The sequence below is a fragment of the Petromyzon marinus genome, chromosome 39 (assembly GCF_048934315.1).
Source record: "Petromyzon marinus isolate PM22_M1 ecotype Great Lakes invasive population chromosome 39, UKy_Petmar_22M1.pri1.0, whole genome shotgun sequence".
Taxonomy (NCBI): Eukaryota; Metazoa; Chordata; class Hyperoartia; order Petromyzontiformes; family Petromyzontidae; genus Petromyzon; species Petromyzon marinus.
Window position 1 is genome coordinate 3930109 of NC_133705.1, and position 26574 is coordinate 3956682.

The 26574-nt window shown below is 46.8% G+C and overlaps 2 protein-coding genes across 7 annotated transcripts in view; both read left to right on the top strand.

Moving 5' to 3' along the window:
• Nucleotides 1-1891: 1891 nt before the first annotated feature.
• Nucleotides 1892-19731, top strand: OTUD3 (OTU deubiquitinase 3). 4 transcript variants are annotated; one of them, XM_032968453.2, is made up of 9 exons: nucleotides 1892-2133; nucleotides 2768-3000; nucleotides 4203-4351; nucleotides 5913-6025; nucleotides 6658-6780; nucleotides 7259-7387; nucleotides 10001-10106; nucleotides 10525-10703; nucleotides 17072-19731. In XM_032968453.2, exons 2-9 carry the CDS (start codon nucleotides 2804-2806, stop codon nucleotides 17258-17260), a joined length of 1185 nt encoding a protein of 394 aa, XP_032824344.2. In that variant the 5' UTR covers nucleotides 1892-2133; nucleotides 2768-2803; the 3' UTR covers nucleotides 17261-19731. The 4 variants fall into 4 exon arrangements, with proteins under 4 accessions (XP_032824344.2, XP_032824347.2, XP_032824343.2 ...); XM_032968456.2 differs by having other exon boundaries at nucleotides 2791-3000; nucleotides 17075-19731; XM_032968452.2 differs by having other exon boundaries at nucleotides 1893-2133; nucleotides 2791-3000.
• Nucleotides 19732-21361: 1630 nt separating this feature from the next.
• LOC116950413 (polyhomeotic-like protein 2) overlaps nucleotides 21362-26574 on the top strand; it is an 85592-nt gene continuing 80379 nt past the window's right edge. For 2 of the 3 annotated variants that reach the window (XM_076072827.1, XM_076072829.1), the window contains exon 1: nucleotides 21365-21440. The gene's annotated coding sequence lies outside the window, so the exon portion shown is untranslated. Of the gene's footprint in view, nucleotides 21441-26574 lie in introns of all 3 variants that reach the window. The other variant, XM_076072828.1, reaches the window with a different exon arrangement.

Sequence of the window (26574 nt, forward strand, 5' to 3'; positions counted from 1 at the left end):
AGGCTGCACGCTGCTCCTGAGTTTAGCTCCAGGGGTCTCAGGTGACAAGTTGCTCTTGCATCACAGCCCAGGTACCTGAGGCTGCAAGCCTTTCCTGTCCTCGGCTTGGAAGAGCCACCAGAGTCAATACTCTATTGTGCGGTTGGGTGATTTTTCGAGTGACACGAGTAAGTTGACTGCTTTGTGATTGTTTTGGTGTTGTGTTTATTTGTGTTGCGTTAAACATTAAAATGTCTGTAGTACGAGTCGGCGGTTCTACGTTTTCGGCTGACTGTGCTGAGCAGTGATTGCGCTGAGAGCTCGGGTGGCCAGGACCGCTTGACGAGGGCTTGGAGAGAGGTCACGTCAGACACACTCTCACACTCCTGTTGAGGGTTGTTGCGGTAAGCGATCCAGGTCCGGCTTCGAGTGCCGCACTCTGATCTCGCCGGGAGTCCACAGAGGGTTTTTTTTAATTCTCCGGCTCGGTATGGGGCCCAAGTTTGTTGACTTTGGTTGTACGCCTTCCCCAGTCCATCCTTTTGCACCTTGGTTATTGCGTCCCAGTCAGGGCAGTTTGGAAATGCCTTGATGCCTAAATCTGTCCCCGACAAGAATGCTATGATCGGCTTAAGACTCCTCATCCGACCTCCATGGACAGCGACAACATCCCCGGTGGGTTTGCTCGGATACGAGGGACCTCTTTAATAATGCATGTGGCATTAAGCTCATCCCCACAATCGAAGTAACCGTGTGGGCCCTGAAACCAAACGTCTCGTTAAAATGCCAGCATGCACTACTGCAGAACATTGACAGTATGGCTGGGTAGGTCATTCTAGCAAAACTGGAGGGAGCATTGGCCTCTCCCATGGAACAACATTTAATGCCACGAGTGTAAAGGCAGAGAGCGGTAGTTCGTAGCCAGGTGGTCCTGGTTTCCACAGAGCTTATCGTGAGACTAGCCTTTTGCCCGTCCAAGGAAGGGTGTACATTCTATCGGGCTCTTGCTGTGTTGCAAAAACAAATCAATAAAAACAAAAATATCCCTCGAACAAGAATTTTAATAAGGTGACAAAGACTTTGCCGTTGTAGCACCAACGTTTTGGAAAAACCTTGTTTCCTCCCTTAACAACTATATCTTCCTTTAACAAAAATATCCTGGATCAGAAAGATTAGTGCTGAATAGTCACATTTGCAAATCTGATTTGTAACTTGGATCCTTACCTGTGTATTGATAGTTAAATGTCAATGTGCCATTTTATTGAGGGACTGTGTGGTGTCTTGGTATGGTCTGGGACTGTTTTTGCTGTTGTTTTTGCTGCCTTTCTCAAGCTTGATACATCGGACATATAAGGAATGTGTATTTATTTATATTGTGACATGCTTACCATTCTCTATTTCACACTCCTATCGATTTTTGTATTGTTGTTGACCTGCCCATACTAAACATTTGTGAAAAATAGCTTCATAGCTCATCGGATTTCTTCAACCTAAATAAAGATTTAGATTCATACGATGTAAATGTGCAGCTCTGAAATTGACTGCTTGTGTCACTTGGCGGAAGAGTCTCCACTAGAGGGAGCTCTAGAGAGAGAGCCCATCGAGAGTGTATTTGGCCTACTCTTCCACCCTGGGCTAATACTCGAGTTGCCTGTTTCTTGAGTGAACTAACGTTAAGTGGAGTGATGGGGGTGGGGATCCCTCTCCCCCCTTTAAATCCCGACAACTGGTTATTTTGTTATTGACCAGAGGAAAAAAAAAATTGCATGTTTTACTTTTTTTGTGTGTGTAGGGCTGTGTTTCGTGATGCCCGGAGCTGGGATAAGTAACTTGCCCACGGTATTTCTTGTGGCCCTTTAAATATCTACCGGAATAGTAAGGTCACGTGGACTCCTCGAGCCAAACGACTTCCGGGAGTCGGTGGACCCTACCAATAAAACGCGCGCGTTCACGTGATCAGCTGAGTAGTGATGACGCAATCACAATAATCTCCCGCAGTGTTAGAAACTTTGAAGAGAAGTTTAAGACGAATCTGAATTTAAATCGTAAATTAAACTTGTAAGTGTCGGGGAAATCCCCTTAAATGACAACTGGGCGCTTCGTCGGAGCCGAAGCGGCGTGGAAAAGCAATTGGAGCGCCTAGGCCCAATCCCGGTGAGTGAAGCCTAAGGTCTTTCCTGAGCGGCGCAGCCCGCAGCGCTCGTGGGGTCCCCGTGTACCGAGACCGTGGCTCTCCCCGTCGGCCCTGCCACTAACCTACGGGAGGGGGGTGTTATATCGGAGTGTAACTCGCGCATTCGGCATGAGAAGAAGACGAGCGCATCTCGAGGTGAGACTCGAGCCTTTGGCGTGAGACTTTGAGGACACCATAAGGGTGCGAGACTCCCGCGTAGCGACTTTGTCTCATTTGTGAGAAATTGCTCCGGACGGCGTGGGACTCGCGCAGTTGGGATATGAATCTCTACGCATCGGTCAGACAGCATTTGGACGGCAGACACATTCGCCGTAGGAACTGGGGAGTGGGACTCAACGTGGCATGGCAGCTCAGGGGCTGGGGTCGAGACGGTAATCGGGAGAGACCCCCCCGCCCAACCGCAGTGGCCGCACGCAGTAACGGCGTCAACATCTCGCGATTGTACTATGCTTGTTTTTTTTGTTGTTGTTTTAAAATTCAACAGTGATTCTGTGCGGTCAATTGTTGTTTTGTTTACATACGTGGTGGTGGTGGCGCCTTTTCGGTAACATATCTGTCACTTAAAGCGCCATCACATTCAAACTCATAAATTAGACAATTCTAAACCCACCGGGAAGAGATCGACTTAGGATGTCGGGACGCGGAGAGCGGGGCCAGAGGCGTGCGGTTCACAACAAGGAGCGGCGCAGAGGGAAGCGACCGACGGGAGGAGGAGGAGGTGGGGGAGGAGGAGGAGGAGTTGGAGTTGACCCCGTGGATGAGTTCAAGTCGTTCTCCAAGCAGCTGTTGGCACTGGGATTGAAGATACGCGAGGTGGCAGGAGATGGGTGAGTGCGAGAGCCAGAAGGTTTGGAGGGTGAGTGTGTGTGTGTGAGGTAGTTTTTGGTGCACCGAGCATGGCACAAGCGCCATGGCGACGTCACCACCACTTCGTGGCGAACGGCGATTGTTTTTGAGGGTGTGATGTAGAGGAGGTAAGTAGTGTGTGAGTGTTGAGCTTAGAGCAGCGTTCTTCATTGCAAGTCTCGCGGGCCGCTGGTGGCTCCTCGTGGCCTTTAGTGTGGCCCCTGGCGTGCGCCTCACCTCCCCCTCCGATAATACACAAATGTGAAAATGCCCCATCGTGCTGTCAAACCCCCAATGGTTTAAAATGTGTGGCAGCCCTCCTACTGATGTCTTATTGGCGAAAATTGCCCCCTTCTGCAAATTAGTCAAGAGCACTGGATTAGAGTGTGAGAGTGGGGGGTGAGGTTGTGTGAAGTGTGACTGAGAAGTGAGGGTGTTAACGTGTTTGTGGTGTTCTGTGAGGTGTGGCTGTTGGGATCGGTGAGATCTGTGTTGGGCTTAGATTGTGGCTTTCGTATAAATGAGGGCGCTTCTGTTATGCCTGTCTGAGATGTCGGGGGATTGTGATGTGTGTGTGGTGGTGAGGTTATTTGGGTGTATATCATTTTGTGGGAACAGTATGTGAATGTGTGTGAGGTGTGGTTGTTACCGTTGGGGTGAGTGTGAAGCGTGCGAGGGTGAGAATGTTTGGGGAGCTTGTGAGTTTGCGAGAATATCGGGTGTGCTTGGTGTGTGAAGTGGTGTAAGTGTTGGGGTTAGTATGGTGTGTGAGGTTGAGGTCAGCGTCTGAGTAAGATGCGATTGTGTGTGTGTGAGAGAGTGGGGTCAACATATGAATGTGTGTGTTGGGTGTTTGATGCTGTGTGGAGGTGGTGAGTATGGAAGTGATGGTGTCAAAGAGAGTGTGTGGTTAGGATGTGCGATTGTGAGAGTGGGTGTGTGCATTTTGTTATCATTCCTTCATTTCTCCATGTCCCCAGTCGTCTTTCCGTGCCTCACTTCGCCTCCCTTTGCTCCCCTTCACCTCTTCCTGCCTCCCTATATTTCCCTTCATCTTTTTGTGCCTTCAAATCCCCATGTATCCTTTCACCTCCCCGTGTCTCCCTTCACCCCCCTCCCCCCCATACTTCCCTTCTCTCTCAAAATTCCTCCACCTCCACGCCCCCTGTGATGGTGGGTGCAGGAACTGCCTGTTCCGAGCGCTGGGCGATCAGCTGGATGGCGATGTAGGGGGGCACCTAAAGCACCGTGAGCACACGGTGGAGTTCATGCGCGCTCACCGCGCTCACTTCGAGCCCTTCCTGGAGGACGACGTGCCCTTCGAGCGGCACGGTGCGTGCGACTCATCACTGATGGTCGATTCACAGAGTACAATCCATTGTCACTCAAGCTGGAGTGTGTCCCTTCATCAGTTCTCCAATTGAAATTGATTGTTACGCAGAAAATGTAACATTGATTCGTCAATATGCCGTGTAAAAGTGATTGTTATGCTCGTGACATGTGCAACAATACAACAATTCACTGATTAAAATCGATCATTTATCACATGATGAATGCATCAATGCGTGCATCTTAGAATCGATTCTTTTTGATTAATGCAAATCAAATTATTCAAAAATCAAATTATTGTGTTAGCAGAGAGCAGAACAACAACATCCATTGTTGAACTGTGTTATTCTCCAGCGTATATACTCCCTGCCTTAATCAACCAGGACTGATAACCAGCTTTGTGAAGTATGGCGTTATTTTGATGAATGGGGAGCCCCTCATCAAGCAGTGGAATGACAAAAGGGCTGCACCCGTGCATAAGCGAATGCATTTGTCATGTATTATATACATGTGTAGTGAGTCCAACTGAGTTGCAGACATTATCTTAGGAGAAACACTATTTATTTACACAACGGTACGTAACATAACACAATCTTCACTCGGGTCTCGAATGCCCATCTAACCACGCTACGGCGGAACTAGACACGGTTCGCAATCCCGGTCCGGACCACAAGCTGGGTCCCGGACCGCGTGGCTAGAGGCTTCTTTTCCCCCGACGTTAATTTTCATAACACCAGCACATGAAGAACCCCGAGCTCTTCACGGGGCCCTCGTTATATCCTCCCGGGCTGGGGCTGGCTCCGCCCTTCGCCCCGCCCACCTTCCAGGTCTCTCGGGCTCCTTCTCAAAAGTTCCTGAGAGCTCTTTTGGACCACGTGACCGCCCTGTGGCCCCCGTCCAACGGTGGCCCCCTTCCAATATCATCCGGTCACGTGTCAGCAGGTCAACCAGCGTATCATGCCCTAATGTAACCCTGGCTGGCTAACGCTCCCTCTCGCTCCCTCACCGGGAGCCCGCACCGCACACTGCTCGCGGTGCCTCCACGCTAACTAGCGCTCACCCAGCCCCGCCAGGGCTGGTACTACACCCCGTAACCCGGGCTGTCCATAATGACAACACATCCGCCGTGGCTTCGTAAGCCCCGGCACCATACAGTGACAGCCACAGTCACTACACATGTATATATGTGTACATGGAGGTTTGTGAAAGACGCTACTGGAGAGTTGGAGGCAGTTGCCTTCCAACAACAACCGAGGGCAGAGGAGCAATGCTCACAACAACGAGCAGAGCGCCGTGTGGCTAAAACACAGAGAGTTGGTACAGTGCGAAGCACAGCTGGTGCATCTGCCATTCATCTCAGTCTGTCAACCCATGGCACCTGGGTCTGTTGTGTGACCTGGCAGCAGGCCTTCCACACTTCACGTGACCTCAGTGCATCTAGCATGGCACAAGCGCTGTGGTAACGTCAACCGCCCCTTCGTGATGAACGGCGGTTGTTGTGATGGTTACATTTGTGTTTCGCTAAACAGTTGTATGTATGCATTTTGTGTGTGTGTGTGTATAGTCGCGAACCTAGCTAAACCCGGAACATTTGCGGGCAATGATGCCATCGTGGCATTTGCTCGGAGCCATGAAGTTGTGGTCGTCATTCACCAGCTCAACGCACCTCTCTGGGAGGTGAGATCGGTGGTGGTGCTGATGGTGGTGGTGTGGCTGTGTGATGGTGGTGCTTCGTGCCCATGATAGTGGTGGTCCGTGACCATAATAGTGTCAATGTTTATGATGATGGTAATGATGAGGATTGTGACCATGTTGATGGTGGTATTTGTTGTGGTGTTGGTCATGCTGATAGCGGTGTTGTTACATGGTGATAGAAATTTAAGACCCCAGGACTGAACTCACAATTACAAGTTAATCTGATTGCTGCAGTGATTTTAATTGAACCCAGGTCTGGAGAGGGAATGGTGGTGTTGATGTTCATTGTATTGGTGTTGATAGTGTTGATGATATTCTTGGTTCTTTCGGTAAAGTCACGTAGAAGGGAAACAATAAAATAATTAAAAAAAACACGTTACCACAGCGTGTTGACGATGTCGGTAGTGTTCACATTGATGGTGCTGATATCGATGCCATTGTTGTTGGGTGATGTCAACGATGTTGATGTCATATTGATGGTGTGAATGTCGGTGATGGTGCTGCTCCTACAATTGGTGACTGATTCAAGTAGGCGTTCATGTAGTTGGCGATGGTGTGAACGTAGTTGGTGACCGTGTTGATGTTGGTGACGGTGTTGTTGCTGGTGCATGTAGGTGCGTGGCACGGACAAGGCCGGTGCCCGGGAGCTGCACATCGCGTACCGGCACGGGGAGCACTACGACAGCGTGCGGCGTGTCGGGGACAACACGCACTGCCCCGCCAGCCTCCACACCAAGGTCCAGTGCCCCTCCACTCGCTCACTGGCTCACGCTCTCGCGCACTCACTCCGCATGCTCCCCCATGCTCGATAACATTCTCCATAGGCGTTCCTGACGCTCCCAATCTTTCACGTAAGCTCCCGCAATCGGTCGCGCTCGCTCTCGCACACTCTTCTACATGCTCTTGCACACTACCACATGCTCCCAGACTTGGTAACACTCTCCCTAGCTTTCCCAAACACTCCCCACACTCAATCGTTCTGCCAAACTCTCGCTTTTAAAAACTTGCCCACTCTCCCAGACTTGCCCACGCTCCCCCCCCCTCCCCCACTCTCCCCCCAACTCTCCCAGATTCTCACCAAGACACTCGCCCACTCACTCCAACACTCTCCTCCTTAATCTTCCACACCTTTCCGCACTTTATCAAACTCGTCTAAACTGCTTGACCTCCCTCCATCCCTGCCTACCTGCCTGCCTGCCGACCCTGTCTACACAGACGCTGAGCATGGATGAGGAGAACCGTAACCGCGGTGGGAGCAATCACTCCCCGAGTTCCCCCGCACGGCGCTCCGAGCGTGACGAGCAGGGCGCCCTTCAGAGAGTGAAGCACGCAACAGGGTGTCAGGTGACCCTAATATGTGTGTTTGTGTGTGTGTCAGGTGACCCCGGTGTGTGTATATGTGTCAGGTGACCAGTGTGTGTAAGTGGTGCATGCTGTGTGTGTGTGTGGGCCTTGGTAGTGTGAGTGGGGGGTGTGAATGTAATTAGGTTAATGTGTGTGAAGGGCTGGTAACCCCTCCACCTGACACTTCTACCAAACACCACGGTGGAAACACCGAAATAGCTCATGCTGGAGGCCCCAGAGGACAGGCGTTTATGACGTCTTCTGGCCAAACTCCGTTTGACAGAGCCAGACTCAACCCCACTCCCCACTCTCGGGGTTCCTCTAGGAACAGGAGACTTCTGCAATTGGCCATGTGGAATGTTTGGACTCTCATTGCAGAGGAGAGACTGCCACTCCTGTCAGGAGATGGACTGGTACCGCCTGGACCTCTATGGAATTCAGGAGGTCCGGTAGACCGGTTCTGGCTCCAGTCATGAGGAGTGAACAGTTGTCGACTCGGGGCAGGAAACTGCCAAACAACAGGGAGTGAAACTTATTTTGAACAAAAGAATGAAGGTTGTGTTGGAGCATGGCTGTGAGGTGTGGGAAGTTCCAGGCTGCTTTGGGCTTGCCTCCCCTTCAACAAGAGGAAAGGAATGGTGGTGGTATTTGCTTACGCCCCCACTGAAAATTAACATCAGTGGAAGAATGCAGAAAAGGCCGATGAGTCGGACGTCTTCTATAACCTCCTCTCCTAGGTGCTAGCTAAAATGGCCCATCTGAATAGAGTTATACCTGTTGGGTCACTTTAATGCCCGAGTGGGTCATGAAGCAGACATCTGGGTCGGGGTAATTGGAAGGCATGGGCCAGATCAGGTGAATAATAATGGTAGGAGGCTGCTAGACTTCTGTGCAGCCCATGACCTTGTAATTATCAACACGTGCAGTGCTGCAAGGATGATTGGTGGCCGTGGGTTGCTAAGGAGATGCAATCTGCCTCAGTAGCCCGTGATCACAAATCACTCTTTAATTTCATTAACGTTACTTGCAGCGTTTCAGCGATAACCATCCTTAAGGGAAGAATGGTGAATCTGATCTCCGACCTCCAGAAACTGGTCTGCAAGTTTATAGAGCGTTTCTATGAGGTCTTGGGGGAGGGGAATTCCCTTAGCCCAGACAACATCATTGGGCAAGGTGCGGACAACCCTGCTGGGGCTACTGTGCTTCAAATATTAGCAGAAATAGCCACCCCTTCTGAGTGGTTAGCTGATATGCTATTTGTAGAGGAAGTACGAGAGACCAGGAAAAACATTGGGCAGAAATGAATCTCCCAAGAGAAATGCTGAGTGAGGGTGGCATAGTCATCTGTGTGCAGACTACAGGGGCATCTCAGTGTGCCGAGAAAGGTCCTGGAAAGGATCATTCAACATCGCCTTGCCATATTCTCTGTCCGTCTGTTGCAGCAAAGTTGTAGAGAATTCCAACAAGACCTAGATCTTTGCTTTATTGACCTGTTCAAGGCCTATGATATTATGAACAGGCCAGGGATATGGGCTGTGCTTCGTGCTTTCAGAAACCCTGACTCTTTGCTCACAATCATTCAGGGCCTTCATGATGGTGGGCAGGTCCGGGTAAAGCTACGTGGCCAGGAGTCAGAACCATTCCCTGTTCACCTTATGGTGTGACAGGGATGTCCTCTGGCTCCCATATTATTTAACATCATCTTTGATCACGTAGTTCCAGAAGCTTTCCATGGCTGCACCGGAATAATTTCCATCTGGTACAGATACAATGGGAGGCTGATCGATGCCTGGGTGCCATCGAGGGATGACTCCCTATTGGTCAGCCATGTTATGTATGCTGATGATCTGGTGATTGCTGCTCACTCAGACTCAACTCCCCATTGGTGATGGAGTAATTGTGGAGAGAGTGGAGAGGTTTCCATTCCTGGGCAGTGTGCTTATGACCAACTCCGGTTTGACAGCAGAGGCCTTACTCCGCATGCCCAAGCAGATTCTGTTTGGCTGGATAGTGGGGGCTAAACAGCCATGACTCGGGCTGGAGAAGAGATGGACTGATGTGGTGAGGGAGGATGTGGACATGAGTGGACTTGGAGGCAGTCACCCTCTAACAACAATGGAGGGCAGAGGAGCAATGCTCGCAACAACAAGCGGAACACCAGGTGGATAAAATGCAGCGAGTTGGCACAGTAGGGGACACAGCTAGTGCATCTGCCAGTCATCTCGGTCAGTCAACCCAAGGTACCTGGGTCTGTCCCCGTGACCTGTTGGCGAGCCTTCGAAACTTCACGTGGCCTCAAAGTGCACCTGGCGTGGCACAGGTGCCGTGGTGACGTCACCGCCATTTAGTGGGAAATGGCGGCTGTTGTCTTCAGTTGATCCCTGTGTGTATGTGGCAGATTACCTATGTGTGTCGGGATGTGTCGGGTGACCACGTGTGTGTGTGTCAGTTATGGATACAGTCTGTTAAGACTGTATGGGGGATCTTTGTGTCAGGTGACCCGCGTGTACCCATATGTAGTCATGTAATGAGCTGTTTGTTTAATGTATCACCTGTTTAATGTAGCAGTCTTAACGAGGTGGTAGTTAACGAGGTGTCGTGGTGGCGCTGCAGAACGAGCTGCTGGTGCGTCAGTCCCTTGAGGATGCGGGCTTCAACGAAGACACGGCCATCGGGGTCGTGCTTCAGACCATGGAGGCCCTCGCCTCGTCCGCTCATGGTGCCCGAACGCCACGCACCTCCTCGCCACACTCACGTCCTCATTCACCACCTCACCACACTCGCCTTGCTACACACCACCTCGCCACACAAACATCTCGTCACACACCCCTCATCACCACAGCCACTTTGCCAAACACATACACTCTTCATTACGCGCACCCAAACCTTGTTAAACACTCCTAAGAAATATACCTCTTCACCACACTTAGTTCAACATTTCATCACCACACCTCTTAAAACACCTCTTCACTATGCCTCCTCACGGGTGCATAGAGAATATATAGAAAATGTTTCCGTCACTACCCTCTCCTCCCCTCGTACAGATGAGGTGGAAGAGGATATCATCTCATCGTATGTGTAAAAAACCCTAACACTTATCTTTCACCCTCCTCCTCTTCCCTCCCCCTGTCGTGTAGATGAGGTAGAAAAGGCTGTGACCTCGTCACTGCTGCTGGACGATCCAAACCTCCCGAGCGGACCAGACGAGAAGAACCTCCCGCACAGTTCCCACGACGACAGAGATTGCGACGATGACGATGAGAGGCGGAAGCACGGAGCCAGGCAGAAGCAGCAGCAGCAGCAGCAGCACACCAAGGCATGAGCATCATACACACCCGGAGTTGTTAAACGGGTACGGGTTAAACCGTAACCATTTCCAATAGAATCATCGTAACGAATGCACCGATTGGCACGCATTAATGTATAGACGGCACAGCGGCCCAAGTCACTGCGTGCCATCGTTTCTCGGTTAAAAGGTAAAGGCACAGCCCTGCAATTGCTTGATGCTCTCGCCACTGCTGGTAGAAGAGGCCTCCACTTGAGCTCTTGATCTCAGAAGGGGTGAGCGTACCCACACTTTACCCCACCACCACACGGGATGTGCCGGTCGATGAACTTTTGGATGACGGAAGTGGGCTGGATGGTGAGGGGGTGGAGTGGGGGTAGATTTAATAAATGTACCCCATTGTTTCAACTATTTCACTGGGAGTTTCTCGGTTCGAAGTGTTACGACTTGTCAGCCCTTTCTGTTTGTGTACAAATGCAGCAACCAGGTATTTACAGTTCTTTCTCGCACGGTAAATAATCGGGAATCCAATACAAATATATAGTTAATAATACAATTATTTGGGACTTTCGGTTAAGCCACGTAGATAGAAAAATAATAAAAAATATCACGACGTTTCGATCACAACACAAGCAATCGTCATCAGGTGAAAAATATAGCGGGAGAGTTGCTGAGGCAGGAAAAAATATGTTGCGATCGAAACATAATATTTTTTATTTTTTAATTATATTTCTATCTACGTGGCTTTACCGAAAGACCCAAATAATATAATTTCCTGCAGTCACGAAAGCTTCAAGTCAAGATTTATAGTTAACTAGCGGAAAGTACCCGGCATTGCCCAGGTCTTAAAAATATTTCAAAACTACTCTTAAAAATCTAACAGTAGTGCGTACTGACTGTGGTGGAGTACCTGTTATGATTACAGCAGTGAATACTTTGGTGGTATCTGCTTTCACTGCAGCAGTGCATACTGTGGTGGTACCTGCTATCACTACAGTAGTACATGCTGGCTCTATAGCAGTGTTTATCGACTGTATAGCACAAAGTACTCATCTGACAGAGTGGCATGGTGAGGCCGAGTCCCATGCAGAGCCTCCGGCCTCGCCTAGATTGTCCAGCCGGCCGAGGTGGCACCTTGGCAGGCTGGGGCTGGGCTGCTGACCCCCCCCCCCCAGCCACGATCTCCCCGGCCGCTCTGCAGTACCGTATTTTCACGCATATAACCCGTGGGGTAAACAACTTGTTTACAAACAAAACAAGAGCCTGCAGGATATATGGAGGTGCGGGCTATCCCAAAAACATTTTACACGTTTGACATGTCATAGCTTGTTTAATGTTTTCATGGTAGGACTATCCACTATGCAACACTTACCTTTGACGAAAGCACTGCTGAATTAACCACTTGCACTAAAATTGCACATGTTCTCACGTTTTAAATGATTCTAATTGTTTGTACAATTAAACGAAGTGGGCGCACTTTGTTTACCGTAATACTTTCAGTGGCTGTAGGGGGGTGAGAAAGTTTCAGCTGAGGCTATGGATTGCACAATGGGAAGGGCCTTAACAAGCGTCTACCAGACGCGGAATCAATTGCTGAGTCCCTTAGGCCGCTGCTATTGGCTGAGCACTATACAGTCGCGACCATGAGCTTTGTTTCAAACTTCCAATGGCTTTGTTGCCAGGAGGCAATGGCGTAACCGTAGTGCCGCTATTGTCTGCGCAGTGCGCAATCTACCAGTGCTAAAACTGTACAGGGGTAACTACCGGTCCAGTAGCGGCACTACGGTAACGCCATTACCTCCTGGCAACAGAGCCATTGGAAGTTTGAAACAAAGCTTACTTACTTATCTACCAGTTGTGTGTTAGTTATTTATTGGATATTTACTTTTGTTACTTATTTACTGTTTTAAGTTCACTCGTTTCTGGTTAGTTTGTTTTCTTTGTGCGCGTTATGATTTTAATGTTAACAATTGATAGTGGAATGTATTACAAATGTAAACTTTTTATTAATATGATGGAATTAAGCTGCAGTAATGACGTTAAAGATATTAATGCATGCGGGGTATATGGAGGTGCGGGCTATCTGAAATTTGTTTTACACAAAACGCTATTTTTGCGGGTTATATGCGTCTGCGGGTTATATGCGTCTGTGGGTTACATGCGTATGCGGGCTATATGCGAGAAAATACGGTAATATCTACGGCCTATAGTGGTAGCATCTAGCGACTGTATAGTAGTAATAACTGCACGCATCGGGGTTGGGGGGATATCACACAGTGAAGAATTAACGTCAGTGTTTAGTATATTTTAATAGCATTTTTAACGCGAAAGAAAATGTCCCCCTCACTCCCACCGAAGGCGTGCGACTTGGCATGGGCCCCCCCCCCCCCCCCACCAAAGGCACGTGAGTTGGTATGGTCGTGCACGCATCATAAATAAAAGGGAAGCGCACTAAATCGCTAATTAATCTAATTTAATATTGACGGATGTGAAAAAGGAATAGCGCTTGCTCACCGAAGGGGGTTATGGCCTGGTGCCTGGCTATTTTTTAATGTAAACCCCATCGTTGGAGAGCAAAGCGCGCGACCACACACAAACTCCGCCACAAACCCATACACAATTTTTGACTTTTATAAATATATAGATAAGTTGGTTTCTGTAGCCGATATCACGAATTGTACTAGATTTTTGGGTTAGACTACGTAATGTTCTGACCAAATCTGTTTTGCGAACTCTTCTGCACCTGGCATAGCCAAACAAATTTAGCAAATTTGTATTCTTTGGGTCTTATTTTTCTATCTACGTGGCTTTACCGAAAGACCCAAAGAATATTAATTTCTGCAGTCACGAAAGCTTTAAGTCAAGATTTAGAAAATTTGGTTTGTGAGAATTGTCTGTCAACTTACCGGAGAGGAAACACTTGTACAACACGTGTCAATTTAATTTGTTTGGCTGTGTTGGGTGGAGGAGGGTTCATGACACAAATGTGGTCAGAACATTACATGGCCTAACCCATAAATTAAATATGAACTCAAATATAAATCTAAATTGTAATGTTGTGTCGAGAGGGTCCTTTCGATTTAAAGCTTTTGTGACTGCAAGGATTCATCTTCTTTGGTTCTTTTGGTAAAGTCACGTAGAATGAGAATAAAATAATAAATTGATAAAATAAAATAACACAATAAAATTATCACGACATTTCGGCCACAACACAAGCGGCCTTCATCAGGTGAAGGGACGAGACTGTCTGGAGAACAGCGCTAGAGCGAACACAGCCAAGCTCAGACCGCGACCTTTAAGCTTTGTGAGAAGAAACTGAGCGCCTTGACAAAGGAATTAGCATAGAATTTAGCATTGAAATAGCTGAGTGATTAGCTTGTGACTGGTCACAGAAATGGCTATGTTACAGTCAAAGCATACACATTCACAGAGGCACATAGTACAAATCAAACAGGAGAATTTAGCATTGAAATAACTGAGTGATTAGCTTGACTGGTCACAGAAATGGCTATGTTAAAGTCAAAGCCTACACATCTGAGCTATTAACAGATCTGAAATCGCTGCAACCCTCAAAAACGCTAAGTTGCCACCTAGCAACATCAGCAAAGATGAACGCTTTGAATTATCTCAATTAAAAAAGAGAGATAAATATTGTCGTCCTCTCAGCCGACAAGGGCAATGCCACTGTCATCATGGACAAAACAGAATATAACAACAAAATTCAAGAACTACTCAACGATGGCAGGTATACAGAAATAAAAAGAGATCCCACCAACAGCCTGGTTACCAAAACGAACAAAATCATCTCTGATTCAACAGCATTAATTGATCAGACCAAACAGTTCTCGTTGAAACCCTCTGCTGCCAGACCACCAAGATTATATGGCCTTCCAAAGATACACAAAGAAGATACACCCCTTCGTCCCATCGTCTCTACTATCAACTCCCCCACCTATAAACTGGCACGTTTTCTTGCTGATATACTGCGACCTTTCACTGGAAAAACCACCTTTGCGGTACTAAATTCTACGCGTCTGGTATCGACAATCAAAGGCATTTCCCTGTCCCCAGACGACCTGCTTGTCAGTTTTGATGTGGTGTCCTTGTTCACCAAAGTCCCGGTACCTGACACCATCGCTATCATTGAAGACCTGGTTCATCAAGGACTGCATACTGATGTACCCCCCCTGGTGAGACATTGCTTAACCAACACATACTTCACCTGGAATGGAACTTTTCTACAGACAAACTGAGGGCACTCCAATGGGCTCCCCCCTATCTCCGGTTGTAGCCAACGTATTCATGGAAAAATTTGAAACTGACGCCATCCAGACTGCCACTCTACGCCCGACCTTATGGAAGAGGTACGTGGATGACACTTTTGTCATCTGGCCACATGGCCAGCCTGCTCTAGACCAATTCCGCGACCACATCAAATCCATACACCCAGCCATCAGATTTACCATGGAGGTCGAAAAAGATGGCAAACTACCCTTTTTGGATGTCTTAATTGAAAGGAGACATGATGGTTCAATGAGCCACTCTGTCTACAGGAAAGCTACCCATACAGATGCTTACTTCAAACCAGATTCCCACCACCATCCATCCCAGAAGAACTCTCTCATCAAGACTCTATACCATAGAGCCCAATGCATTTCCGACCAGGAACACATTACCAGTGAACTCAAGCACGTACACCAGGCTCTCAGGGCTAATGGTTACTCCGACTACACAATCCGCAAAGCCATCACTCCAGTCATGAAGAAGGATCCTCTTGTGGAGCCACTCAAAACCATCACCTTACCCTACATTTCAGGGGTCACTAAAAAGATCTCCAAAATCCTGAATAAACACAAGATCCAGGTCCGATTCAACACAGTACATAAAATCCGTGATCTGGTTCCATCTGTAAAAGATAGTACCTGGGCGTTTACAAACTAAAGTGCCTCTGTGGTAGTAGCTACATTGGAGAAACCAAACGACATATCTCGGACCGCATCCGCGAACATAAAGCATACTTGAAACACGGTAGGACGAACTCCTCTGCCGTGGCAGATCACTGTTATAATTCAGTGGGCTCACATGACATTGACTTCTCCAAGACGGAGGTTCTTTGCAAACCAACCGGCTACCATGAGAGATTCGTTCATGAGGCCATTCACATATACAAGCACAGAGACAATTTCAACCGAGAAGATGGATTCCGCCTAGTAACCATTGGAAAGATGTTTTAAACCATTTCCGTTCTTAATTGTATTTTACGATGACCTTCAGACCGCAGCTCTTTCGCTGGCATTGACTCTTAATACCTCTGACACCACGGTTAATGGTATGGTTTACAACATGGAGTATAACAGCGCCTCGCAGCTGTCTCTCTCTCCCTCCTCCGTTCCGACCATGGATGAACTCTTCCGTCTAAACGGGGCTCGTAGTTATCCGTGGTGCTAAAGTTGAGGGTAAGAATCCACCCATTTTTTCGCCATATAGCATTGTGATATATAACGACTTATTGTTGGTAGCTTAGCTGATTGGAGAATATATAGAGTTTATTGATAACAATGAGGTAATTTATATTTTAGTTTTTTATTGGTTTACTATATAGTATTCATTGTATTGTGTAGTGTATACCCAGTTCCTGTTAATAGCTCAGATGTGTAGGCTTTGACTTTAACATAGCCATTTCTGTGACCGGTCACAAGCTAATCACTCAGTTATTTCAATGCTAAATTCTCAATGCTAAATTCTCCTGTTTGATTTGTACTAGGTGCCTCTGTGAATGTGTATGCTTTGACTTTAACATAGCCATTTCTGTGACCAGTCACAAGCTAATCACTCAGCTATTTCAATGCTAAATTCTATGCTAATTCCTTTGTCAAGGCACTCTGTTTCTTCTCACAAAGCTTAAAGGTCGCGGTCTGAGCTTGGCTGTGTTCGCTCCAGCGCTGTCCTCCAGACAGTCTCGTCCCTTCACCTGATGAAGGCCGCTTGTGTTGTGGCCGAAACGTCGTGAGAATTTTATTGTGTTATTTTATTTTATCAATTTATTATTTTATTCTCATTCTACGTGACTTTACCGAAAGAACCAAAGAAGAAGATGGTCCTTTCCTATATAGTACACATCTGGGCAGTTCGGCAGCATTGGTTCAAGCAAGCCTGACTGCTGATGAGACCCTATCTGTCAAAACCTGTCCATATATGTTGCTTGTAATAAACCAATGCTGCTGAAGGCCGTGTTGTAAATTGGGAAGTGTAATAATTTTACACAGAGGGTAGATAAATGAAGGTGAGACGTATTTCGTGCTCATTTATTTTTTTGTTACTAACGATCGTTTTCTGTGACCTCCTCCCCCCCCCCCCTCCTCTTCCCCCTTCCTCCTCCTCGTCATCATCCTGTGCAGCAGACCGGCGCTCGCCAGAAGCGCGAGAACAAGCGTCTCGATAAGAAGAGGCGGCAGGTGGAGCGGCACAGGCAGCGGGTGCTGGGCGAGCACGGAAACTCCGCCGGGGGTGGCGGTGGCGGAGCCGATTTGTCCGACGGTGCTCTCCCCGTTGCTCTCACCAAGGGGCTGTCCACGCTCAGCATTTAAAGTCCGAATGGAAGAGACCTCAGTGATGCCACTGTTCTCTCTCGGTCTCTCTCCCTCTCTCTCTCGCCGGGTCTCGATTCTTATTTTAGTTTGTGGTGGGGATTTTTTTTTCATTGTGTATTTTGTTCGGGTTTGCTTTGAATCGCTGCTGCGGCCTAGGCATTCGACACTTGCAGCGCGAGTTCAGATCCCGGTCGTGATGTTGATGCAGCCCATCGTCGTGATTGTCATCATCATACTATCATAATTTAGGGCAGCAGGGTGGCAACACAAGGGGAACACGTGTGCCTAACGGCAAGAAGGGACCTGGGTTCTACTCCCGACTCGGGGGACCTTTCGGTGTGTGGAATTTGTTTGTTCTCACCCTCTATCTCGCATCAGTTTCAGAATCAGAATATTTATACTGGATGAATTCAATGAGCTATGAAGCTCTTTTTCACAGATATCCATCTATGATATCTACTGGACATTCTTCCGGATTTTTGGGTTTCCTGCCATAGAGGAAAAAAAACCCTACAATTTTACTGGCATTGGCCAAAATAACCACAATGATGAAAACATTTCCATGCGCACCATTCAATTGGGATTACACACAGCCCCGTCCTGAAAAAAAACTTGGAGGGACCCACATGAAGATGAGTTTGAGGCTTTCCCGCAGGCCACACAGAACTTTCAAATACCTTTTGGCAGGCGACCACACAATAACACAATCGAATAATTAAGTGAAAAATAACGTACATGTCAACTGAGGCTTGTATTTTATGATAATTATACCCGCTGTAATAACCAGGGCAGCCTGTTAAAAATCGAACCGCAAGCCTCTGCATCGAGCGGCGGACTCTGCTGGAACGCGTCACCGTCCGATTGCGTCACAATAATTTTCATCTGTCATAGGTTCACCATGATCGTCGCCCGGCCGGACCCACTGCTCGGCAATCGACTCACAATCAGTTTAATCCCTGATTGGGGGGGGGGGCGGGGGGGAGGTTGACTCAGCTCATTGAAAATATCTCTGAGGTTCATAATATTGGTACCACTTTGTGCAAAGTCATAATTCTTGTTACAATAATGATATCACCAACCTATTAATCATTATGCACCACTTTAACAATTGTTACGACATCAACGTCATTATGTTTAGGTCTGTCATCTCTATCAACATCACGACCACCACTAACCTATCATCTTGTTCCAGGTGGCTACATTGAGTACCACCAAGTTAAGGCTACTAACAATACACTGTCGGGAATTGACAGTGGCTGCTGCCGTTATATTTAATTGCAATAGTCTGGGTGCTACCATAGTAATGTTGAATTTCATCAGCGGGTGACGAGACCTCGCGTGCAAAATGGAAACTTTTTTTTTTAACATATATAAACGTTCAATTTGAACTACAGAATTCGGCATTGAGTTACTGGTAAGTCATGCACCGAATCGAGCACACGACGATGTCTGGGTTGGTGTCTCGGGATTGCCGCTTATGTTTTAAATATGTTTTCCATTGTAAAAATGTGCGTCTCTTCGACTGTGTAACTGGAAAAGCCAATGTGAACGCAAGGGTCCCTTGTATAATTTAAAACAATTTCTTCGTCTATTTCGCTTTTGTCATTTTTTTCCTCCCCCATAATATTCGTTATCCCCACTGCTGTCGATATCGTGGCAAGAGACGTCGTAGGAATGGATACAATCGAACAAATTTTGATAGAACCAAAACCTGGCTTCTATAAGAGGTATTTACATATTTTTAGTGTCGGAAAAATGTTGCTTCGTCATCTCGTTTCGCTCCGTTATAGGGTAAACGCTCAACCCCAATGTCTTGGCAAGGCAGAAACAATGAGCACTCGGTGGAAAGTCAACAGTGGCTGTCCCTTGGAGAAACTGGCTCTCACCATAGCAATGTGGAATTGCCACCACTGTGCCCTGGGCGGACGATGGAGATGTGGGCACAGCCCTGACCCTTATCTATGACTAATCCTGACTTGACAACATATCTCTAGCCCTAATCCTCACTCTAACCCATAACCTCGACTAAACCATAGTGCTAGCTCCTTAACCTGACACCGACCAAACCTGAACTCTAACCTCAAAACTAAAATCTGACTTTAAACCATAGCTGTAACCCCTCTAAATCCTGACCATGACTAAACCTTAACCCTGATTCAAAACCACAGCTTCATCCCATAGCCCTAGACCTGACTGATTTAACTGAACCCTAGTCATTTAATCTTGACACTAGACCACACATTTAACCTTGTATATAAGCTAGTGCTCTAACTTCAATAAACTATTTCCCTGACCTGACTCCTTTCTGTAAAATTGCTCTATAAAGCCAATTTGTGTGGGGGGGGGATGTAATATGATATATATACGCATTGAGATAAGAATGGTGTTGTGATGTTGAAGAGCACTTAAGTATTGAGTTGCGTGTGTTTCACATCATTTCAAACTTGCAAATAAACCAAATGCATTGAGTGGAGTTTTGTGGATTTCAGTTTAACCCCGGGGGGTAAAAGATAGTGGACCTCTCGCCAAGGTAAGGGTCGCCTGAGATTCGTTCTTGTGATGGTTTTTAGCCAGGTAAGAGCCCACTGTGAACCATAATCTTATTATTGTGCTTGATATAACGATAGGTTTGGGGGGGGGGTTAAAGAAAGGATTTCGTAGATCGTGCAGAATTGTGCAACAGCCATTAATGAGTGCTTGGCATGTGGAAGAGATTACAGTACAGTATCCCGAGAAAACCCATGCGTACGAGGCGTTAACACTGAAAGCTCCACATTTAGTAGCTTCAGAATCCATGCTATCCTACCCCAGTTCACATATGCACTGACTAGCACTGGTTAAGTGGGTGTTAAACAAGCCCCATGACTAACATACCGCGGGGAGGCCTGAATGGATTTTTTTTTTATTATAATACCACCTTAACGAGGAAAGCATCATCCAGTCTTAAGTCTTTTTCAGGAGGGTCCTGCCAGGTTTTTGCAGTAGGGGTTGACGTGTGTCATCCCAATTGAGTAATGTGTAGTTAATTACGAGGCATTCGGATGTTTGGCCAATGCCACTTACATTGTGTGCATCTATTTAGCTATGGGAGGACACTGTGGGACCTAAAATGAAACCCCCGCAGAACAGGAGAACATACAAACTCCACACAGGTGCCCGAGTCACAAATCCAACAGGCCCCTTGCTGAGGCACAAGCATTAGGGGCCGTCCATAAATGACGTCACGCACCTGGGGGGGGGGTCAGACATTTGTGATGTGTGACGGGGGGGGTGAGAAATATGACGTCACATAAAAAGGCGCAACTTTAAATATAGACAACACGTTCTACTTAATTAGACTTTTTACAACATCAGAGTGCAGCGCCACATTAAATACGCACCACAATGACAATAGTTTAAAGCGATTTGAAGCATGTTTTATTTTGGGGGGGGGGCACAGCTTTGTGACGTCACATTTGAAAGGGAGGGGAGGGGTCTGACTTTTTGTGACGCCGTGTGACTAGGGGGGGGGTAAAAAAATCGTCCAAAATCGCGTGACGTCATTTATGGACGGCCCCATACCTGATGCACAACTGTGCGACTGTGATCATCCAGACCAGAAAACGCAATTCCCGATCCACAAATACGAAGGAGACATCGCAGCGATACAACTTCCGCTGCTTCTGACGCGGTTATCTGGCTTGGCCACCTGAATGTCAAATTGCAGTTGTTTCGATTTAAAGCTTTCGTGACTGCAGGGATTCACACTCTTGGTATCTTTCGGTAAAGTCACCGTAGAAGGGGAAACAATCAAATAATAAAAAAAATATATAAAAAATAAAATTCCCACGCCGTTTCGACCGCAACACAAGCAATCGTCATCAGGTGTGAAAACCCCTTCCACGTGACTTCACCGAAAGAACCAAGAATGTATTTGCAGTTGTTGTTGCCCTGCGCCTACATCAGCAGCCGCACGAAAGAAGATGAGCGGGGGAGGAGGAACGCGGACCACGCCCCGCCCCCCCCACTCCCCGCCCCGCCCCCTAACTCTCCGCCCCGCCCCCCCCAACTCTACACCCCGCCCCAAAACCCCACCCCGCGTCTGAACTCCGTCCCCCCCCCCGACGATGAAAAATCCCCGGGACAGGGAACCGGATCCCAGAGCCGGTTCCGCGGGCAGCGGCGCTGGGCGGGAAAGGTGAGGGTCTTGTCGAGATTCGGAGTGAAATTCGCGTTTTATTATTATTTTTATTATTTTTTTTAATCGTCGCTTTGTCTAATTTACGACGTTTTGTTTTTCTCTCTGTTGAGAACCCCCCAACTGAATCGACGCGTGGCTAGGGCCGTGTCGAAATCGGCGTGTTTTGTTTGTGGTAAAATATCGTGAGGAGGAGAGCTGTGATGCAGGGGGTGGCTACGAGGAGGCTATCGGCTGAGTTGCTTTTATTCCTCGGCAGCGGTCATCATCATCATCTTCTTATCCCCTGTGGATGGAGGTCGCGTTCCTCTCGCGATCCTGCCGTGTAACGATGCAGCCCTCTCACCTGCACGCGAGCTGCTGTTTCCATCGTTCCATCTCCCCCGTGGATGTCCTCCCGGAGGCGTTCCCGTTCCTTGGCGGCGCTCGCTGGCTTTTATTGTGAGGAGTCGGTGGGGGGGGGCGAGATGCGATTGTTATGGTTGTATTTTTAAGACGTTCGCAAACGTCTCGGTTGTTAACGTTCGTATTTTTACCTCGGAGGCGAACGGACAATGTTGTGCAAGGTTAAGGTTTGAGGCTTTCTCGTGTCGGCGATATCCCGGTATCTGTTTTTATTGTGTATTCCGCATGTTTTATTACGGTAATAATTGTAATGTTGGATGTTATTGCTTTAACTGCGGTTTTTGACTTAAATGGAATGGAACTCATCTTGTGAGAGTACGTCTGCCGAGGAGATGTAATCAGTAAGATCGGCTAGTGTGGCAGACGAGGTGCTGGGTGGATTGTTTACATGGCACGATTTGGGAGATTGCGAAAGCTTTAGGGGGGGGGAGCCTTAATCCAGCAGTGGATTGAGCATGGCTGATGAGGATCATCTATAGTAAATAGTAACAAACATTTCAAATGCATGCAACTCGTTGTGCAAGAGCTCATCATGACATGCCACTTCACTACCTGCTTTACCTGAACATCTCATGCAATATTGATTATATGACGATATATATGGTCCGGCAGTGGATTGATTGTGGCTGATAAGGACTGTGGCTCACGTTGCAGCGTTTTATTGTGTGTAAGAGGTGAGGTCATAAAGGCGCTTAAGGTATAAAAACAGCTTAACCAGTTCATAACACTCCCCTAAGGAGACGTTTCAGGTAATGGCCCTGATTCATGGTGTGCTCTTTAGAAGGGCCATTGCACGAAATGCCACCTAGTGTATATTGTCTCTCGTTAGATGATGTTTTGCACCGCTGCCAATGCAGCATCACAATATATTTACGTAGGGATAGGTACGTGGTTATTGTGAAAATGTATACATTGTAGATCGTATTACAAATGTACTTGTGCTATTACAACTAAAATCTGTTTATCTCACCAGGTAAGGTCCCACTGAACTATATAGGTGATTTTCAGAAGCGACTTTGCCACAAATGATAGCCCCATGAAGTAGCTTTTATGGGAAATGAATAGCAGCCAAATGCTCTAAATGCATGTTTATAAATGTGGAGGGAAAAAAACAGAGGACCCGGAGAAAAATCCACGCGACCACCGGGCGAGAGAGACGCAAACTCCAAATATACAGCAGGCGTCAAGGGTCGGGATCGAACCCATGTCTCCTGTATACCAGGCGAGGTAGTTAACATCTCGCCACTGCAGCGCCCTTAATTAACCAGTCCAGCTGTTAACACGATACGGCAAGTGCTACACTGATCATTTACTAATACTGTACTCTGATGTGGCTAATATGTTAAAAAATTATGCTGCATTATTAATAATATGGTGGACAAGATATGCAAGTAATACTTTAAAGTGATGTAGTTTAGTGAGCTCTTGTTAATGTGTTATATGTATTTTAAGTGTTTAAGGTACGAACAACATGCTTAATCATACTCGGTCATGATCTACGGTATACACAGCTGATGAAGATCACCCCGTGGTGTCCCCATCCCTTATTTGATTGATGCCTCATCTCGCTCCAACAATTGAGCTCATCTTAACATTCCAACTCTACGGTCAAACTATCAGCCCCCTTCCTGCCTTTGGCTGCCATTCTGTCAGCAGTCTCGACACTTAACTTGATATTCGGTTGACTGTTCTAAAATGAATATTGTTGAGGCCTTCATCCAGCAACGGATTGTTCTTGTGCACAAGACAAGATGTTTTTCATCGTGAGGTGTTTAAAATGTGTTTTTATGCATCCTGTTACTGTATTAGGGTATCAGATTGTTATGAACCAGTATTGTTGCTAGATTAGCATTTTCATCAGCCATGGTCAATCCAGTGATCGGTGGAGGACTCCGATGAATCTCAGTATGCTCTCTCACCAGGTAAATAAAGAACGTGAATGCATCAGCGTGCAAATTTACAGTACAAAAGCCTAATGCCATCCTGCCCTGTGAAAGCCTGTCAATTAAGACATGTGTTTGTTAATTTCATAGTTATAGTCGCTTCGTGCTTTTGCTGTTACATTGGCGTAAGATGAAGACATTTACATCTGGAACTCTCACAAAAAGTACAGTTTGGCAACATCACCCAATGTTAGACAAACGACATGTGGAGGATGACATTACAGAAATACATCCGTGGTCCCTTCGATTACCTGTGATCCATAACAGGTGGTGGTGCATCTTGTGAGGTGCTCTGTGTAGAGATCGTTTTCGTATGTCCTCAAGATAAATTCTGTTTTAGGAGATTAATTTGTTTTCAAACTAAGTGAAATCCCAGTTTTATATTGTGTTTTTTTTTGTGTGTGTGCAGTCACTTGAGAACCCGGTTTAAACAAACGGACACGGCCGAAACCAGAGATCTCAGCCATTGCTGGTTCAGTGCTCTGACACAATATTAGCCCCCTGTGCCACTTAGGCACCTTCATATCACTCCGCACAAAAATGTTATCTCATGGCTCCACCTCCTCCACGGTAGTCATATTCTCGGATGTGTTCCATCCTTTGGCTGCCATTCCATCACTAGTGTTGTCCATTTGCCGTCATCCGTTCTCACCACGATGCGTCATGTCCGACCCCACTTGCCTTAACAGTCAATGTGTTGTCTGATTTGTATTTGTTCCCTGATCTGTGTGCTCCTACCACTGTGTTTGTGCATTCTAGATGTTGTCCGTATACATATTTTAATGTGTTACGTATGATTCACTGTCCCGGAAACATGGATTGTCACGATTCAGGCTCTCAGTTTCATTCAGAAATCGATTCTGCTCGACCACACGTGTCCTGCGACTGACTAACTGTGGTTGCATCCATTTATACTGCTGGGTGGACAAAGGTGGGGAGGTTTAAAAAACTTGGCCATTATTTCAAATGCCAAGCTGGGTAACCGAACCAGCGATCTCTGCCCAGCAAATTTCGTGCACTAACAATTGCAACACGGCAGCATAAATATTTTATTAATATCATATTTTATCAATGGTCGTGTGATTAATTATCACAGTGAGTTCCCCCCGCTCAACGAGCATGCATCGTTGCTCACCTTCACTGACGGCCCCCTGAGCCGGCGGTGGAAATTCCTTATTCCCGCGGCGGATTCCAGTCTATCTGCAGTTTGCGAATTATTATGAAGTAATTTGGGAGGCACATGTCTTCAACTTTGTGCACGATCGCTCGCCCGTTAAACGCCGCAATTGGCTTTTGGATAATCAATACTTGGTGCTGGTTACCGTGGAAACAGTTACACTCGTCTACTGAGTGGGCAATTCAACTTGCTTCCAGATCGGAGGGTTTTCCTCCAGATTCAGGGATTTTCCAGAGGTGCGAAACAATGGTTAGATTCCTGTCGCAGTGGCCCAGTGTATTTTGTGTCCTTGCTGCATTCAGATGGCTGTCCTCTCACCCGGTTCATGCTGGTTCATCAGCTAATAAGCTTGTGAAAGGAGAACACTAAGAATTTCAATGTGCTCTCACATGGTTAAATAAAGGATATTAATTCCTTAACAGGCACATATTGTAAGGCTAAGGCATTGTGCTGATTTCAACGTGCTCTCATTTGATTAATTGAATTATTTTAGGTCTTGAATCGGCAAATTTACAAGCTTTGGACGTTGTGATACATTTTAGAGTGCTCACCTGGTTAAACAAAGGATTTAATTTTATCAACCGTGCACCGTGACAATGAAGCCCGTTGTGCACTCGCATGGTTAATAAAAGCTCTTATAGCAGATTCACAAGCCTGGTGCATTGTATCGCTGAATCTCAATGAGCTCTCACCTGCTTAAATAAAATATGTCAATTGAAGCGCGTTGGCAGGCCTAGAGCATTGAGAATGTATATACTTGTAATATTATTGGTCTCACAATAGATTTGGATAATAGATTTAATTAATTATTTGGCATGTTAATAAACCCAGAGCATTGTGACCTTGAATCTCAATGTGCACTTACCTGGGTAAATAAGGGATTTCCATTCAGTACCTTCACAAACCTTGGGCTTTGTATTCTGGCTACCATGTTTCAAAGAGACCTGTAAATTCATTTAACCCACCCCAGACCCTAGTTAAATCAAGATTTCAATTCATCAGTCGACATGTTTACAAGCCAAGTGTGTTGTGGAAATGCATATTAATGTTGTGAAAACACATTGTAAAATAAAGTACAAAAATTCATAAGTCGGCACGTTTGCAAAAAGCTTTATCAATGTGACTGAATCTCAGTGAACTCTCCCATGGTTAAATAAAGGATTCAAATCCACAGTGCACTGTTTTCCAGTAAGCATATGTCAAAGAGATCTCAAGCTACATCTAAAACTCCCACTTGCCTCCCACTCCTACCCCGCCACCATACGCCTCGGGCATCTTGACAGTGAATCTCAGCGAGCGCTCACCTGGTTTCATCAAATATTTTAATGCTGCACATTGACAAGGCGAGGGCATTGTGTTCCGGTCACCGTGATCTGTAAATGCGTTTAAATCACCCACCCTCTCCACAAGCCGAGGGTGTCATGACGATGAATCTCAGTGTGCTCTCATACAATGTAAATAATGAACGTGAATGCATCAGTCTGCAAATTTACAGCACATTCAAAAGCCTAATGCCATCATGGCAATGAATCTTGGTGTGGGCTCACCTGTTTTGTAATGGATTTCAATGCAGCACCTATATTGCTGTGATATTGAATCTCAATGTGCT

Coding starts and splice junctions, on each gene's coding strand:
- OTUD3 (XM_032968453.2), top strand. CDS start 2,804: ATGTCGGGACGCGGAGAGCGGGGCCAGAGGCGTGCGGTTCACAACAAG. Junction 4,352..5,912: donor CGTGCCCTTCGAGCGGCACG/GTGCGTGCGACT, acceptor GTGTGTGTATAG/TCGCGAACCTAGCTAAACCC. Junction 6,026..6,657: donor TCAACGCACCTCTCTGGGAG/GTGAGATCGGTG, acceptor TGGTGCATGTAG/GTGCGTGGCACGGACAAGGC.